General features: G+C 39.8%; 2 protein-coding genes across 2 annotated transcripts in view; both read right to left on the bottom strand.

Moving 5' to 3' along the window:
• The window catches only part of KIAA0408 (KIAA0408 ortholog), a 42,183-nt gene extending 39,359 nt beyond the window's left edge, over positions 1 to 2,824 (bottom strand). Inside the window, exon 1 of the mRNA XM_056125907.1 lies at positions 2,689 to 2,824. The gene's annotated coding sequence lies outside the window, so the exon portion shown is untranslated. The remainder of the gene's footprint in view (positions 1 to 2,688) is intronic.
• Positions 2,825 to 2,852: 28 nt separating this feature from the next.
• MTCL3 (MTCL family member 3) overlaps positions 2,853 to 13,396 on the bottom strand; it is a 45,377-nt gene continuing 34,833 nt past the window's right edge. The window contains 3 exon segments of the mRNA XM_056125905.1: positions 2,853 to 2,990; positions 4,486 to 5,664; positions 9,080 to 9,151. Of these exon segments, the coding sequence (XP_055981880.1) occupies positions 2,880 to 2,990; positions 4,486 to 5,664; positions 9,080 to 9,151 (1,362 nt within the window). The 3' untranslated portion in view covers positions 2,853 to 2,879.

Raw genomic sequence — 13,396 nt, 5'->3', positions numbered from 1 at the left:
ATTCTGAAGAGCAGGTAAGGTTTAGAAACATCACTCTGGATGCCTTATTATTCCTTTTGAAACATACACATGTAAATACCAAATGAATTTTTAAAGTTGCACAGGGTAGCAAATACTCATAATACTTCTGAAATGAACAAGTTTATTTTATGCCAAGTGTATGGGGACACAACTAACAACAGGCAGGATCGCTATTAGAAATTCTGAGGCCTTCTTTCACAACCCAACTGAAGTTTCCCAATCTTTGAGGCATCCCCTATCTTCATGTATATCAAATGCTCTGTAAATTGGAAATAAATGACATTGTGGCTGCCTCAAGGCAATACATATGTCAGATAAAATTCAGCTCTGAAACATTTATTTTCAGTTTCTTTGCCAAAACATCTTTCCTGATGGCTTATCAAGAAAAGAGGCTTATCAAGAATGTAACAAAAGAGGCTTATTAAGAATCTAACAAATCTTAGTTTTTCAATTGCTTTATGGGCCTGAGATGCAATATTGAATAAGGTAAATAGTTACAAATAAATTAAACATAGTGTTATTTCACTCCTTTTTGTCATAAAGCTCTAGCTTCTTGAATCACTAAAATGAAAAGTAAGAAGTATATTGTGTTAGGTTCCAACTACTGATTACATACTTAGGTCTCTCTCCACTCCTTCCAAACAGAATGAAATAAAAGTCCATAGAAAAAGCAACATGAAGATTAAGAACAGTTATTTTTCAGGGCTGGAGCAATAGCACAGCAGGTAGGGCATTTGCCTTGCATGCAGCCAACATGGCTGACCCGGGTTCGATTCCCAGCATCCCATATGGTCCCCCGAGCACTGCCAGGAGTAATTCCTGAGTGCATGAGGCAGGAGTAACCCCTGAGCATCGCCAGGTGTGACCCAAAAAGCAGTTATTTTTCAACTATTCTAAAATGTCTTTAAGTTTTAAAAAATCATTATTATAAATGCTTAACAGAAAGTTGATGCATTGAGGGATGAGGATTAAAAAGGCTGTTACAAGTAAGGATTTCAGAGTAGCAAAAGATTTTTCACAGATTATTTTTTATGCTACAGTACAAGATGATTTATCCTAGAATTTCAAATTTACTAACCAACATGAGAGAGCTTCCAAGTCCATAACTTCAATGAATATTGATGGTTAAATCTTGGGTGGTACTGATGAATTCTACTTTTTTCCTGGATAAATCACTACCAGAAATGAACAGAATAGGACCTCTCAGGTGCCTAGCACCTAGGCCACTTCAGGCAGGAAGAGAAAGAGAGATGACCACTTCAGCAAAGTTTATGTCTAGGGAGCAATTCCCACTGAAATTACACCACTGACCCTGAAATGTGACTTCAATGAAATTCTAGAAAATGAAAAAAAAATTCTCTACTTATATTTCACATAACTATATTTCTATTTCCTTTTCTGATGGTAGTTCTGCAGAGCAATGAATTCTAGAGAACAGAACTGTAGTAAATAAACTTGTTCAGCTACACACAGCTTTAAACATCATGTGTAAATATAGAAACAGCTTGTTTGCCTTAGAAGCTGGGCAAATACTCTAGGATGAAGATGATTTTGAGCAAAGATCTAATAACCTTTTTATGTTTCTAAACTCACCTTTTGGTTTATTTGGGGTGGGGGGTATATGTGGGCTAATCTCAATTTTATGCTCAGGAGAGCTCATCCTGGAGGTGTCTGGAGAAACCGTGTGATATTGGAATTCATACTTGGGTCTCTCTTATGCAAAGCATACTCTCTAGCACACTGAGCACTATCTCTGGCTGGGAAACACAATTTTTAATACCAACTATGCCAACTATAGCACTGCACTGCACTGTCCTCCCGTTGTTCATCAATTTGCTCGAGCAGGCACCAGTAACGTCTCACAACAAATTGTGAAGACTGTTTTTGGCATATCGAATATGTCACAGGGAGCTTGCCAGGCTTTGCTGTGTGGGCAAGATACTCTCGGTGGCCTGCCGGGCTCTCCAAGAGGGGCTGAGGAATCGAACCCTGTCGGCGGCGTGTGAGGCAAACGCTCACCTGCTGTGCTATCCCTCCAGCCCATTTCAACTATACAACATTGCAATAAACTATCTAGGTCTATGATAGCCAGATTTTATGTACTCGCCATGATTCCCATTGATGCACACTGCCAGAATCATTAATTGGGATCAGAAAGGTAGTTCAATGGGCTAAAGCGGATGCTGTGCCCACAAAGGCCCCAGTGCCATCACTAGGACTGCAAAGTCTCCCAAGCACCACTGGGTGTCCCTGTGGTCCCTTCCCTCACCTGGCCTGAGCAGTGCCCCACTTTAGGTTCCAGCAGCACTGCAGTGCTGAGTCTGAGCACTGTACTCTCAGGCTCACACAACAGGGTAAAGTATTGTCAAGAATGGTCCCAGGTGCCTCTAGCACTACTTGAGAGCCCCACGGTCCCCAAATAGAAGAAAGTCATCTTGTCAGTATGATGTAACCTAGCAAATGTCCTTTATAAATTCATGCATTTTATTGATATCATGACTAACATGAATATTCAGCTTTGGAATTATTATATTAGTCAACTACCTAGGAACAGTCAAGACTTTTTAATCAGTTTCAAAGTCATTCTGCCAATTGTCAGGCATATAAACAAAGGTGAGAGAGGCAAAAGTTGAAATGATTTATTAAAGAGAAGTCACGCTTCCTTACCTGAAATATTTTAGTGCTTGGCTTCTCATTTGATAGTGGCAAGATGTATCTTTTTTAAAGAAATAATCAGTCTTCAGTGTTTTTATAGCATTGGTTACTACAGAAATTATACTTCGTTTACTTCGTGTCTTGAAGGGTGAACAAAATAAATAAACTGAAAATGCTACAATGAATGGTAAATGATGAAAGATTTACAGTACAAAAAACAGTGTAAAAAGGAAGACAAGTTTAAATATTGTTGTGTAAGAAAGTGATGAAAATAATACAAGAATGAGAATAAGTAAAATGATAGGCTGGAACATCTGGGAAGGTAAATGCAAAGAAAAAGAAAAGAGTTAATTAATAATAATTAAAAAAACCCTAAGTTTATTAACAACCTACCTAAGCATTCATTCAACTTAAAATAAAGAACCCTTGCCCAATCCCCCAGCAAAAAAAAAAGCTTAAACCTATACTTATGAATTCTGAAGAGTTTATTATTATTATTAAAATAATAATAGAACCTATTATTATGAAGAGTGCTTCCTCTCACTCTGATTTCTATTTTTCTTCCCTGAAGATAAAATTGTAAAAACACATGCTCAGAGTATTAAAAAAATCTGCAACAAGGAAATGAAAAACCAATTATTTAGCTTAATATAAGTAGACAAAAAAGCTTTATCATTTCACAGTTTAACAATTTTTTAGCATAGAAGTATTTTGTTGTTTTTTTTAATTCACAGCAAAGCAGAGCAACATGCAAGATCAATAAGCAGAAAGGTTGCGAGTTTTTGACTTGCAACAGGCAAGGAAATGGGTATCATGCTTCTGGTTTTCCTGATTTATAAATTTAACGCGTGTCTGTAAAGCCATGCATGTTGTACTTCCAGTGGGTTCTCCAAGGGATACAGGCTTGCCAGAGGCCGCAACATTGCCTGTTTTGCTTTATAAATTTTCTCTTAGGTGGTTAACTCTGACAAAATGCATTGGTCTTTAAGGAGCCACCATACCTGGCTACAGCAGCTCAGTCCAATTCATCAGGTGTGCCTCTACAATTAGGATGAAGGAAAAATGCTGGTTTTCCCTGTTCGGGAATGGTTATTACTAGTTCTCTGATTTGGTATTGCCTTAATGTGAGAGTATAATGCTCCTTCCCCAGTCCTGAGTGTCTCCACTATACAGCTCAGTGATTAGAAAGAATGATAGGATTACTTCGACTTGTGCTAAATGAGTGGCTTCCGTGCGGGCCTTTAGTTAGGCCTCTACACACAGTATCAACTTTTTTTTTTTACCCCCCTCTGGCTTCTACTTTATGCATCAGTCCTGGCTATTTGGCAATTGGAAAAAGATTTAAACTCAATGTGACTCTTGGCTTGGAATCAGCCCACCAAAACCATCGAATCTTCGTGTAGATCTCCTTGAAGCTGGAGCTAATGGGATTAGGAGAGCAATATCAAGCATGTTGACCTTGCATCAGGATTTGGCTCAACATCCTTTCATCTTTAGGCAAAAAAAAAAAGGGGGGGGGGAGAGGAAGGGGAAGGTGGAAGGGGAATAATTTGGATTTCCCTTGCAGACAGAACAGATGGGGGCATCAGGGACTAGAGTGGGAGAGTGACGGAAACCTCAGACCTGCAGGAGGACAGGATGAGAAACCAGGTGCGCTGCGGGGCCTTCCGAGCCCCAGCGGGGTTCTGAGCTGGGGCTCCCCTAAAGCGGGGCGTGGTGGAGGTCGGTGCGCGGAGACGCCCCAGCGGGGACAGCAGCTCCGCGGGCCAGCCTCGCCATCGCCGTGGCTCGCAATAGGCAGAACTGTACCTGACTCACGGATATGGGCTCCTCGGCACCGCGGTCGTCCGCGGACTTGGGCACCTCGAGCCGGTCGATGAAGGTCTGCAGCTCCTTGCGGAAGGCCTTCATCTGCGCGTTGATGCGGTAGAGGAGCTCGTGCTCGCGGATGCGGCTGCCGTCGTCCTCCTCGTCCATCAGTCCGAACAGGTCCCCGTTGGCCACGTAGATGCGCGCCTCGGTGATGATGGTGCTGGTGTCGGCGATGAGCCGGTCGATGGTCTTGCCCAGGCGCTCGGCCTCGGAGCGGATGTCCTTCATCTGCTGCCGGTCGGAGAAGCTCTTGGGCCAGGGCCCCGGCGGGGCGGGGTAGAAGGAGCGGGTGGGCGTGAGGCAGCGGATGTTGCGCACCTCCTCCGAGTCGCTCTCGCCGCCGATGGGCCCCTCGCGCTTTCGGTGCGGGGGTCGCGAGTCGTCGTCGCTCTCCTTCTTGCCCGCGTCGCTCTCGGCATCGCTGTCGCGGGGGCTGCCGCGGATGCCCAGGTGCGAGGCCAGGTCGTAGCGCTGCATGTTGGACATGAGCACGCGGTTCTCGTACTGCAGCTGCATCACCTTGCCGCTCAGCTCGTTGATCTGCAGGCGCGCGGCCTTCAGCTCCTCCTGCAGGGCCTCGGTCTTGGCGCTGTCGTGGTGCCGGGCGCTGTCGTGGCTGCCTGACTTGTACTTGTACTTGTTGAGCTCGGCGGTGATGCGCTTGTTCTGCTCCTCCAGGTCGGCCACGTTGCGCCGCAGCAGCTCGGTCTCGTCCTCCACCAGCTGCAGGTGCTGCCGCAGCTCCGACAGGGACTCGCTCTGCTCCCGGATGAGCGGGTTGGCCGAGCCGTTGAAGTCATCGCCCCGCAGATCGTCGAGTTCTGCCTTCAGGCCTCGGTTCTCCACCTCCAGTTCCACGATTTTCCTGCCCAGAATGTTGGCTTCTTCCTCCACCAGCCTCAGTCGTAGCTTGAGCTCGGCCTCCCGGGTGCTGGGAGGACCCCCCGCTTCTCCTTTGGGCAAAGGGCTGTCCAGATCCCCGTAAAAGGATCTGTACTTCTGGAGCTCGTGTTCGAATCTGTCCTTTTCTTTGTCAATCTTGGCCATTTTCTTTCGCATCAAAGCAGCTTCTTCTTTCACAAACTGCAGCTGGCATTTCAAATCTTCATTGTCCTCCTCATTTGGGAAACAGAGGAAAAGAACATAGATTGCTTTTGAATGTAAATCCAGAAAACAACCCAGATATTTGCAAAAGAAGAAAAAAAAAGACAACTCTTTCTTTTTTTTATAACTAAGATCTGAGGATAGGAGGGGAATGGAGGGAGAGGTAGAAGCTAGGTATTTTCTCCAAATCCTTTAAACAATTTGGTAAACTAAAGATTAGAATATTTCATCCTGGGAAAGGAAAGAAAAAAAGAATAATGAACTGTAGTCATTACAATCCTCCTTGACTGCACAAGACAGTCAGTGTGATATCAATGTTATGTCAACACTGTGTAGATTTTATTTTGTTTAATTTACACGGTTCAAATATCTCTGAGTGTGATAAATGTGCACCCTTCTCCCTGGGAGCACTACAAAGTTCAGAGGCATTAGTTGACATTCAGAATCCTATTAGACAAATTTTGAACATTCTTTTACAGGGTCACCTAAATTTAATGTTTAGAGTAATCACTGGAGTTTAAACAAAAATGCCTGGTTTCAAGAATTTCATAGTTAGATAGCGGAAAGTCAAATCTAAGTTCAATTCTGATACTAAAATTCAGGTTCATGATCTTCTTTCCAGGGAGAAGATAATCTGCTCTCTTTATTCAATGGAGAAATGTCTTAAGGTCTTGAAAATGAAGTTAAACATTAAACTGTCCTTTGCAAGGAGGAACCAGAAGGGGTTCTATCTTAATCCCTTTTAAAATAGGATACACTCTCATCAGTCTGAAACAAAGAGTGTTGCTTTTGCCTGGTAAAAGGATGATGGTGGTGGGCTAGCACAGTGGGTAGGGCGTTTGCCTTGCACTTCAGCCAGCCTGAGTTCAATTTCTAGTACCCTATATGGTCCCCTGAGTACTGCCAGGGGTAATTCCTGAGTGCATAGCCAGGAGTGAACCCTGTGCATCGCAGGGTGTGACCCAAAAAGCCAAAAAAAAAAAAAAGAATGATGGTGTAAGCTCTAATGTTCTTCTGAAACTGTAGGGTATTGCAGCAGTTAAAGTACTTGCCTTGCTTGCAATCACCCTCGTTTCTATACCTGGCAACCTATATGGTCCTGAGAATCCTCCAGGAGTAAGGCCTGAGCACCACTGGGTGAAACCCATAAGCAAAACAAACCAAAAGAACATAAAAAAAGTTCCTCTCACCAATTCTTAGGACATTCTTAAAGCCCTAATCATTAACTGCTCTGAAGTGCAAACAAAACAAAACCTGAAAATGAACTCTTTTTTAGATATAATGTTAACAGCTCATCATTAAGTACAGGGACATGTATTCAAACAATCTCCCAAAATTATCTTTTGAATATTTACTTTGGGCCAATCTCATAACTCTTGACAGTTTTTGATTTCCTAATTTTAAAAAATGGAAATATTAAAAAAAAATAAAATAAAATAAAATAAATAAAAATTTTAAAAAAATGGAAATATTGCAACTGGAGAGCTAGTACAATGGGAAGGTACTTGCACACGACTGAGATTTGATCCATGGTACCCCGTATGGCTTCTCCCACTTCTCTCCCACTCAGAGTGACCCCCTGAGCACAGAGTCAAAAGTAAACCTGAGGGGCTAGAGCAATAGTACAGCAGATAGGGTGTTTGCCTTGCACGCGATGGACCTAGATTCGAATCTCAGCATCCCATATGGTTCCCTGAGCAATGCCAGGAGTAATTCCTTAATGCAGAGTCAGGAGTAACCCCTGAGCATCGCTGGGTGTGACCCCAAAAGAAAAAAGCCTGAGTAGCTGCAGGTGTGACCCCAAAACAAAATATACAAACGGGAATACAAATGTTTTCCTTTCCCTATTCTGAGTCATCTGTGTTTAATGATGAATTTTTGGTAAAGACATAGAAGCCATTAGTAGTGGAAGAGAGGACGAATGAGCACTGCCAGAGATGGAATAGGAATAACACCAATTACTGAAACAATAGACTTCTGATTTTAACACTGAGAACAAGGAATTTATTGAATCTTCTACCTAAATGAGGTGAGTAAGACAAGTGATGACAATATGTGTAATCATCTCCAGTAAAATATCTAGAATGAGGTGATTTCAAGTTATGGCAAATATAGCGGGAAAGCCATAGAAACAGCATATTGAAACATCTTAAGAGAATGGAAAGAACAGAACTAATGATCTTGGCATGAGACTCTTTGGAATTCTCAGCAGAACAACTGTTGAGAACCTACAATTATTCTTGTGCAAATAATAAGAGAAAATTTAAGCCAGACCACAGGGGGAGAAAGAGAAAGAGGAAAATAAAAATTGAAGAAGTTATAGTTTTAAAAATGGGTGTGGTAAACTTGTTCAAATTTAGAATATTTAAATATTGTTTTAAAATTATTTAATGAGAAAATACCCTATAACAGATTTTCTTAAAGTTTGCTATAATACTATTGTTTCAACTTATAAAAGTTATTATTTAGTCATATTTTTGGCAGCTATATGGTCACTTCTGCTTCCACATATTTTCTCTTCTATTTTAAAATTTTCTTCACTTAATCCATCAACACCTTCTGCTTACCCTGAAAGCAGAGCTAATCTTTACTTTGGTTGAGTTTCTAGTAATAGTCTTAAAATAATAGTCTGAAACCCATATGGAGTGTAACATTCCTCTTCTCTCCTCCTTCCCTCCCTCCTTTCCCTTCCCTGCCTCCCTCCCTCCCTCCCTCCCTTCTTTCCTTTCCCTCATTTCCTCTTTCTCTTTTTTTTTCTTTTTGGTTTTGGTTTTTGGGACATACCACACTATACTTAGGGATTACTCCAGGCTCTGTGCTCTGGGATCACTCCAGGTGGAGGGGTGGGGGTAATCTGAGTAGGCTGTTTGCAAGGAAAGTGTACTATCCTTGCAACTATGTTGCAATAAGAAAAGTGTACCAGCTACTATCTGTATCTTGTACCAGCTACTATCTGTAGGACCCCTGGAGTGTATCTTTTAAGCTTTATTCCTTGACCTTCTTTCTTTTACTTCTTCAATCATTGGTATAGGCAGGTATAAAAGTGGGACTTCCTAAAGGTAAAATGAACCTCTTCTCTTCACTATCCAATCCTGAAGCGTTTGGTTTTAACTCTCCACTATGGGAACATTCTATTGGTTTTCTTAATTATAAGTGAACAAGATTAGCACCACTGGTACAGTTTCAAATATAGTAACAAAGTACTAATGACATTATACTTTGTACTTGCATGTACAGACAATGATAGTAAGGATGTTAGCACTGGCTTTGTAACTAAATACACTCATTATATTGCCTCTTCAACTCCATAATTGATCTGCATAGTTAACCTTGTTTTACATGAGTACATCTGGCTAATATGTCTACTTATAGATGTTAATATGGCAATCAAGCACTTATAGAAGTGCCTGATTCTTTTTTCACATACCTCTGTGGGAGTCTGTTGAGTCTTTTTTTCTGATTTTGGTAAATCTTTGCTTCCTCTTCTTTTTAGGGATAGCTGAAAGAAAGCATAATTATATTTAGATGAGAATATCCTAACTTTCAGTCCATTTTATGTTTTCTAGTAGCTTAATCTCATATGACAAAACTAAATCAAATAAAAATCATTACCATAATAATTGCAAAATAGAAAAAGTGAATAAGGATTCTGATCACAGTAGAAGAGTATCTGAAAATTATCAAATTAATTTCAGCACACAGGAACTCAATAGTTAAAAATTCAGAAAAACAACACACAAAATTTAGATTGCTGACTAAATTTGTTATCCATTTCAAATAAAAGTAAGTGCTTGTTAGCGTTCTAAAGGAAAGATAATTTTTAGTGTTTCAAGTGTTGGTATTAGGTTTCTTTAAAGTTATGTCAACATACTTTCAATAGATAATATGGAAAACATAAAGAATCTTCTACTTTCTTAACCAAGCAAATATGCTACATACATACACACACACACACACACACACACACACACACACACACACACTAACACAGTGGAGAATAGTGGGATTATAGTAAAAATGTAAAATAAAGCATTCTCCAATTATAAAAGGGTAGACAGAGCTGATTGGTACAATACAGAGATAAAGATTTCATTAGAGAAGCTCAAAATCACCCACACTTTGTTAGCTGACCTAATTGAAACGGTGACAAGCAACGTTATATAGGTCAAAGAACATATAGCTAGCGCTAAACTGTTGTGTAAACTAGTAGGAGATTCCTGGAACTCAGTCCTATTTCTCAAAATAAATATAATAAGGAGGGCCTTTTTGTATAAAAATAATCCATATGTATGACTACGAACCTTATATCAGATACTGAATAGGAGACCGAAAGACCAATTAAATGTTATATCTACCATAAGGGTGGATTTAGAATGGGAGATTGAGTGATAATGTCCCCCGTAATTCAGCCTAGGAGACAAGGAGGCAAATGATGACAGTGCAAGTTGCTAAATGTCATGCTTTAGGCTCTTTGAAGGAGGGACTTTGTCTTTGTGTAGCATCACTGCCATGGGACAAATACTGGTTACATGGCTGATGGGGAAAGATATTTGATGAGCTAAGGAGTGAATATAAAATAAGAAATCCTGAGGTCAAAAAGTAAAGAGCATAGACTGATAATAAAAGCAGTAAGAGCTTAAAAAATAGAAAAAAAAGACTTAATGAATTGTAAAAGTACTAAAATTTAAAAATTTTATGTTACTTCCTAACCCATATCCAGTGTTAAATAAAGGCATATGTTCAGACACAGAAGGCAAGGGAGACGCTGCTGTAATTGCTTTCCTTTGGTATGAAACTGAATACTCCATGTGGCTATTTAATTCCAGTGTCTTTACAGAAAGATGTTCTCTATGTTGCTAGTAAATTTTCTTAGAAACAAAAACTGTGAGGACTGACTCAACATAACCAAAAGTGATTTAGGAACCAATCCGCAAAGACAATTCCAAGAAAACAAAGACCATATCGAGCTGAAGGAGGGAATCCTGCAGTACTAGAGTGGGGAGGGGCTCCCTGCTGAGAACCACCTAAATTCAACTTATTAAATGTTTATAAAATGCTTCTACTTTGAAGTGATTCCATTATATGTTTAATGCTTGTCAACACACTTCATAAGGCACAAGTTATACAATAAAAAATTAGAATAATCTCTGTTCTCCTTGAGGTTCCAAGTTTATTTGTCAAATGATCTGTTCAGTTGCAATTTTTAATGCAGTGTGATAAAAAAAATTACTCGAAAAAACACATTACCTGGCATTGTTTATTAATCAATCCCAAATACTTTACATACATTATCTTACCAAATTGTTATACCACCACCCACCCCTTAACTTCACTCTGGAGAGGGTAAAATAAAGATTTATAGAGATTAAACAGATGGCCTAAAACAGGAGGTTTTTAATGTGATTTCTTAGAATAATATCATCACCACTTCCATTAGGTAACTTATTAGAAATACAATTACTTAGGTCCTGTCCTAGAACTATTGAATCAAAAACTGAGATAAATTTAGTGTGGTATGATTTTATAAGCTCCCCAGGTCTTCTTTGAATGTGATAGTTAGTGAGGAACTGAGCTAAAACTGCTTCTTGGTCAATAGCAGAAAGACTTGACCAAGTCAAGTCAAGACTTGTATCATCTCATAGATTACATTGCCTAAACCTTTTCTGACTATGGTCTCCTTCCTGTGGCACCCTCTATTTTGTGGGTTGACTCCTAATCTCATGTCATGGCTTCAATTTATGAGATTTTCAGCTGTGTCCTCCTTGGAATAAACCAGGGGTCTATAGGGAGTCATTGTCCCTCAGTTTAAAAAAAAAACAGTTTTGGATAACAAGGAGAAAGTTTTAATCCAGGGTGGAACTGGACATGGAATAGGGAGCTAGGCATGATTTCTAGAAAGAGCTAACCTCTTTTTCTGTTTTATCTTGTTTCGTTTTGTCTTGTTTTGGGGCCACACCTAGTGCCCAAGACTCTGCACTCAGAGATTACTCCTGGCAAGGCAAGGGAGACCTTATGTACCAGAGATACAAGGCAAGTGCCCTGCCTATTCCAGACCTGAAACAAGTAACCTTTTATCTTGTATCTTGTGAGTGAGTCAAAGACAAAAATAAGTTAAAATGGAACAACAAATGTGTATGTAGGAAGGTCATTTCTGAAACAGAAAGAAATTTGGTATGGCTGTAACAAAGTGTGAGGAAAGGTGTAATAGGATTTGCTAGTGATGTCTGTCAGATCTTGAAAGGTGTGTAACTAAGTTTGCAATTATCTCATCCATATCAAATTCTAAGGTCAATGGTGATTATTAAGGGATTTTAAACAAGGTATGTTCAAAATCTAACTATCACAGAAGAAACACAAAGGCAACAGTCCAAATGGCCGTGAGATGAATGATCTTTCCAAAGAAGATGAGAAAAAGTTCAAAATCTAAGAGAACGCCAAATCCTAACCACCAGAACCACCAGGGAGGTTTTCTTTTGTTTTTGAAGTAAAACAGATTTTATTTGGAAGGTTTTAGCAAGGGGAAGGAGGAAAGAAAAGTGTGTGTGTGTGTGTGTGTGTGTGTGTGTGTGTGTGTGTGTGAGAGAGAGAGAGAGAGAGAGAGAGAGAGAGCAAGCACACAACACTTTCAAGAGAGACTGTGGGCTTTTTCAAAGATGAAGAGAGCCCCTACAAATATCCCAGCATTAGATATGAAAGCATGAAAAAAGTACACATCTCAAGAGGGAAGATGAAAGTGCCACATGCGCTTGGCCAGCATATGAGCCAAAAGTTAAAACTCTGAAAGATTGCTTTGTTCTTTAATTTTTCTTCATTCTCTTGCTATTTGTTAGGCACTGGGATATATCCTCAGTATACACAAAATGGGCAAGAATTATTTTATTCTTCCCTGTCTATCACAGTTAAGAGGATTCAGGTAGTTAGCTAAGATTGAAGACAAAATTGCCTAAGAGCAATTAAAAAATTGGGGAACAGTAGAGGAAAGAAACAATTACGGTTCAAAAGTATAAAGAAATGCAAGAAATTTATCCAAGAGGGCTGACATTTGAAACATACATACAAACAGCAAAAGCAAAGATTTAGAGAAATTGATTTATAGATTCACTGACAACTGAAACAAAAGGCAAGAGCCTAATGCTCTTGGGTTTGTAGGCACAGAGCAATTACAAAAATGAAGCTTAAAAGGTGCTTAAAGCATTGAGGTCAGCTTGTGAAGCTGAAAAATACAGACATTATCCTGTAGGCAATATTAAAATAAGCTGTCTAAACAAATATAGAAGAATTGCCTAAACTAGGCCATTCTTTCCTAGGAGGCATCTTATATTTTACTTTTATTTAAGTATTATTTAAGTGAAGTGTGTGTCAAATTCAGTGAAAGTTTGGAGAAAATAAATGGTTTCTCTTTGCAAGAAGTTATATAGCATTTAAGATGCCCGTAGGACTCTATGTGCCTTATCTTGGTGCATTTAAATTTTTTATTGTTGTTTTGGGGCCATAGCCAGCAGTGTCCAGGGCTTACACCTGACTCTAAGGATCACTCCTAGCAGGTCTGGAAGACCATATGGGATGCCAAGATCAAAACAGAAAGAGTAAGCACCCTACCCACTCCGTCCCCTATATTTAAATTTTCAACAAATATCTAATTATTTCAGAATGCCAATTATTTTTCAGTAACTTTCTGACTCATATGGAGCAAATATGCAGATTGATTAAAGTTGCAGGCATAATTTAAGTACAAACATTTTTT

Source organism: Sorex fumeus, unplaced genomic scaffold (genome assembly GCF_029834395.1).
Source record: "Sorex fumeus unplaced genomic scaffold, SorFum_2.1 ptg000061l, whole genome shotgun sequence".
Classification (NCBI taxonomy): Eukaryota; Metazoa; Chordata; class Mammalia; order Eulipotyphla; family Soricidae; genus Sorex; species Sorex fumeus.
The sequence above is the reverse complement of the archived record's forward strand: the minus strand, read 5'-3'. Positions and strand labels throughout refer to the sequence as shown.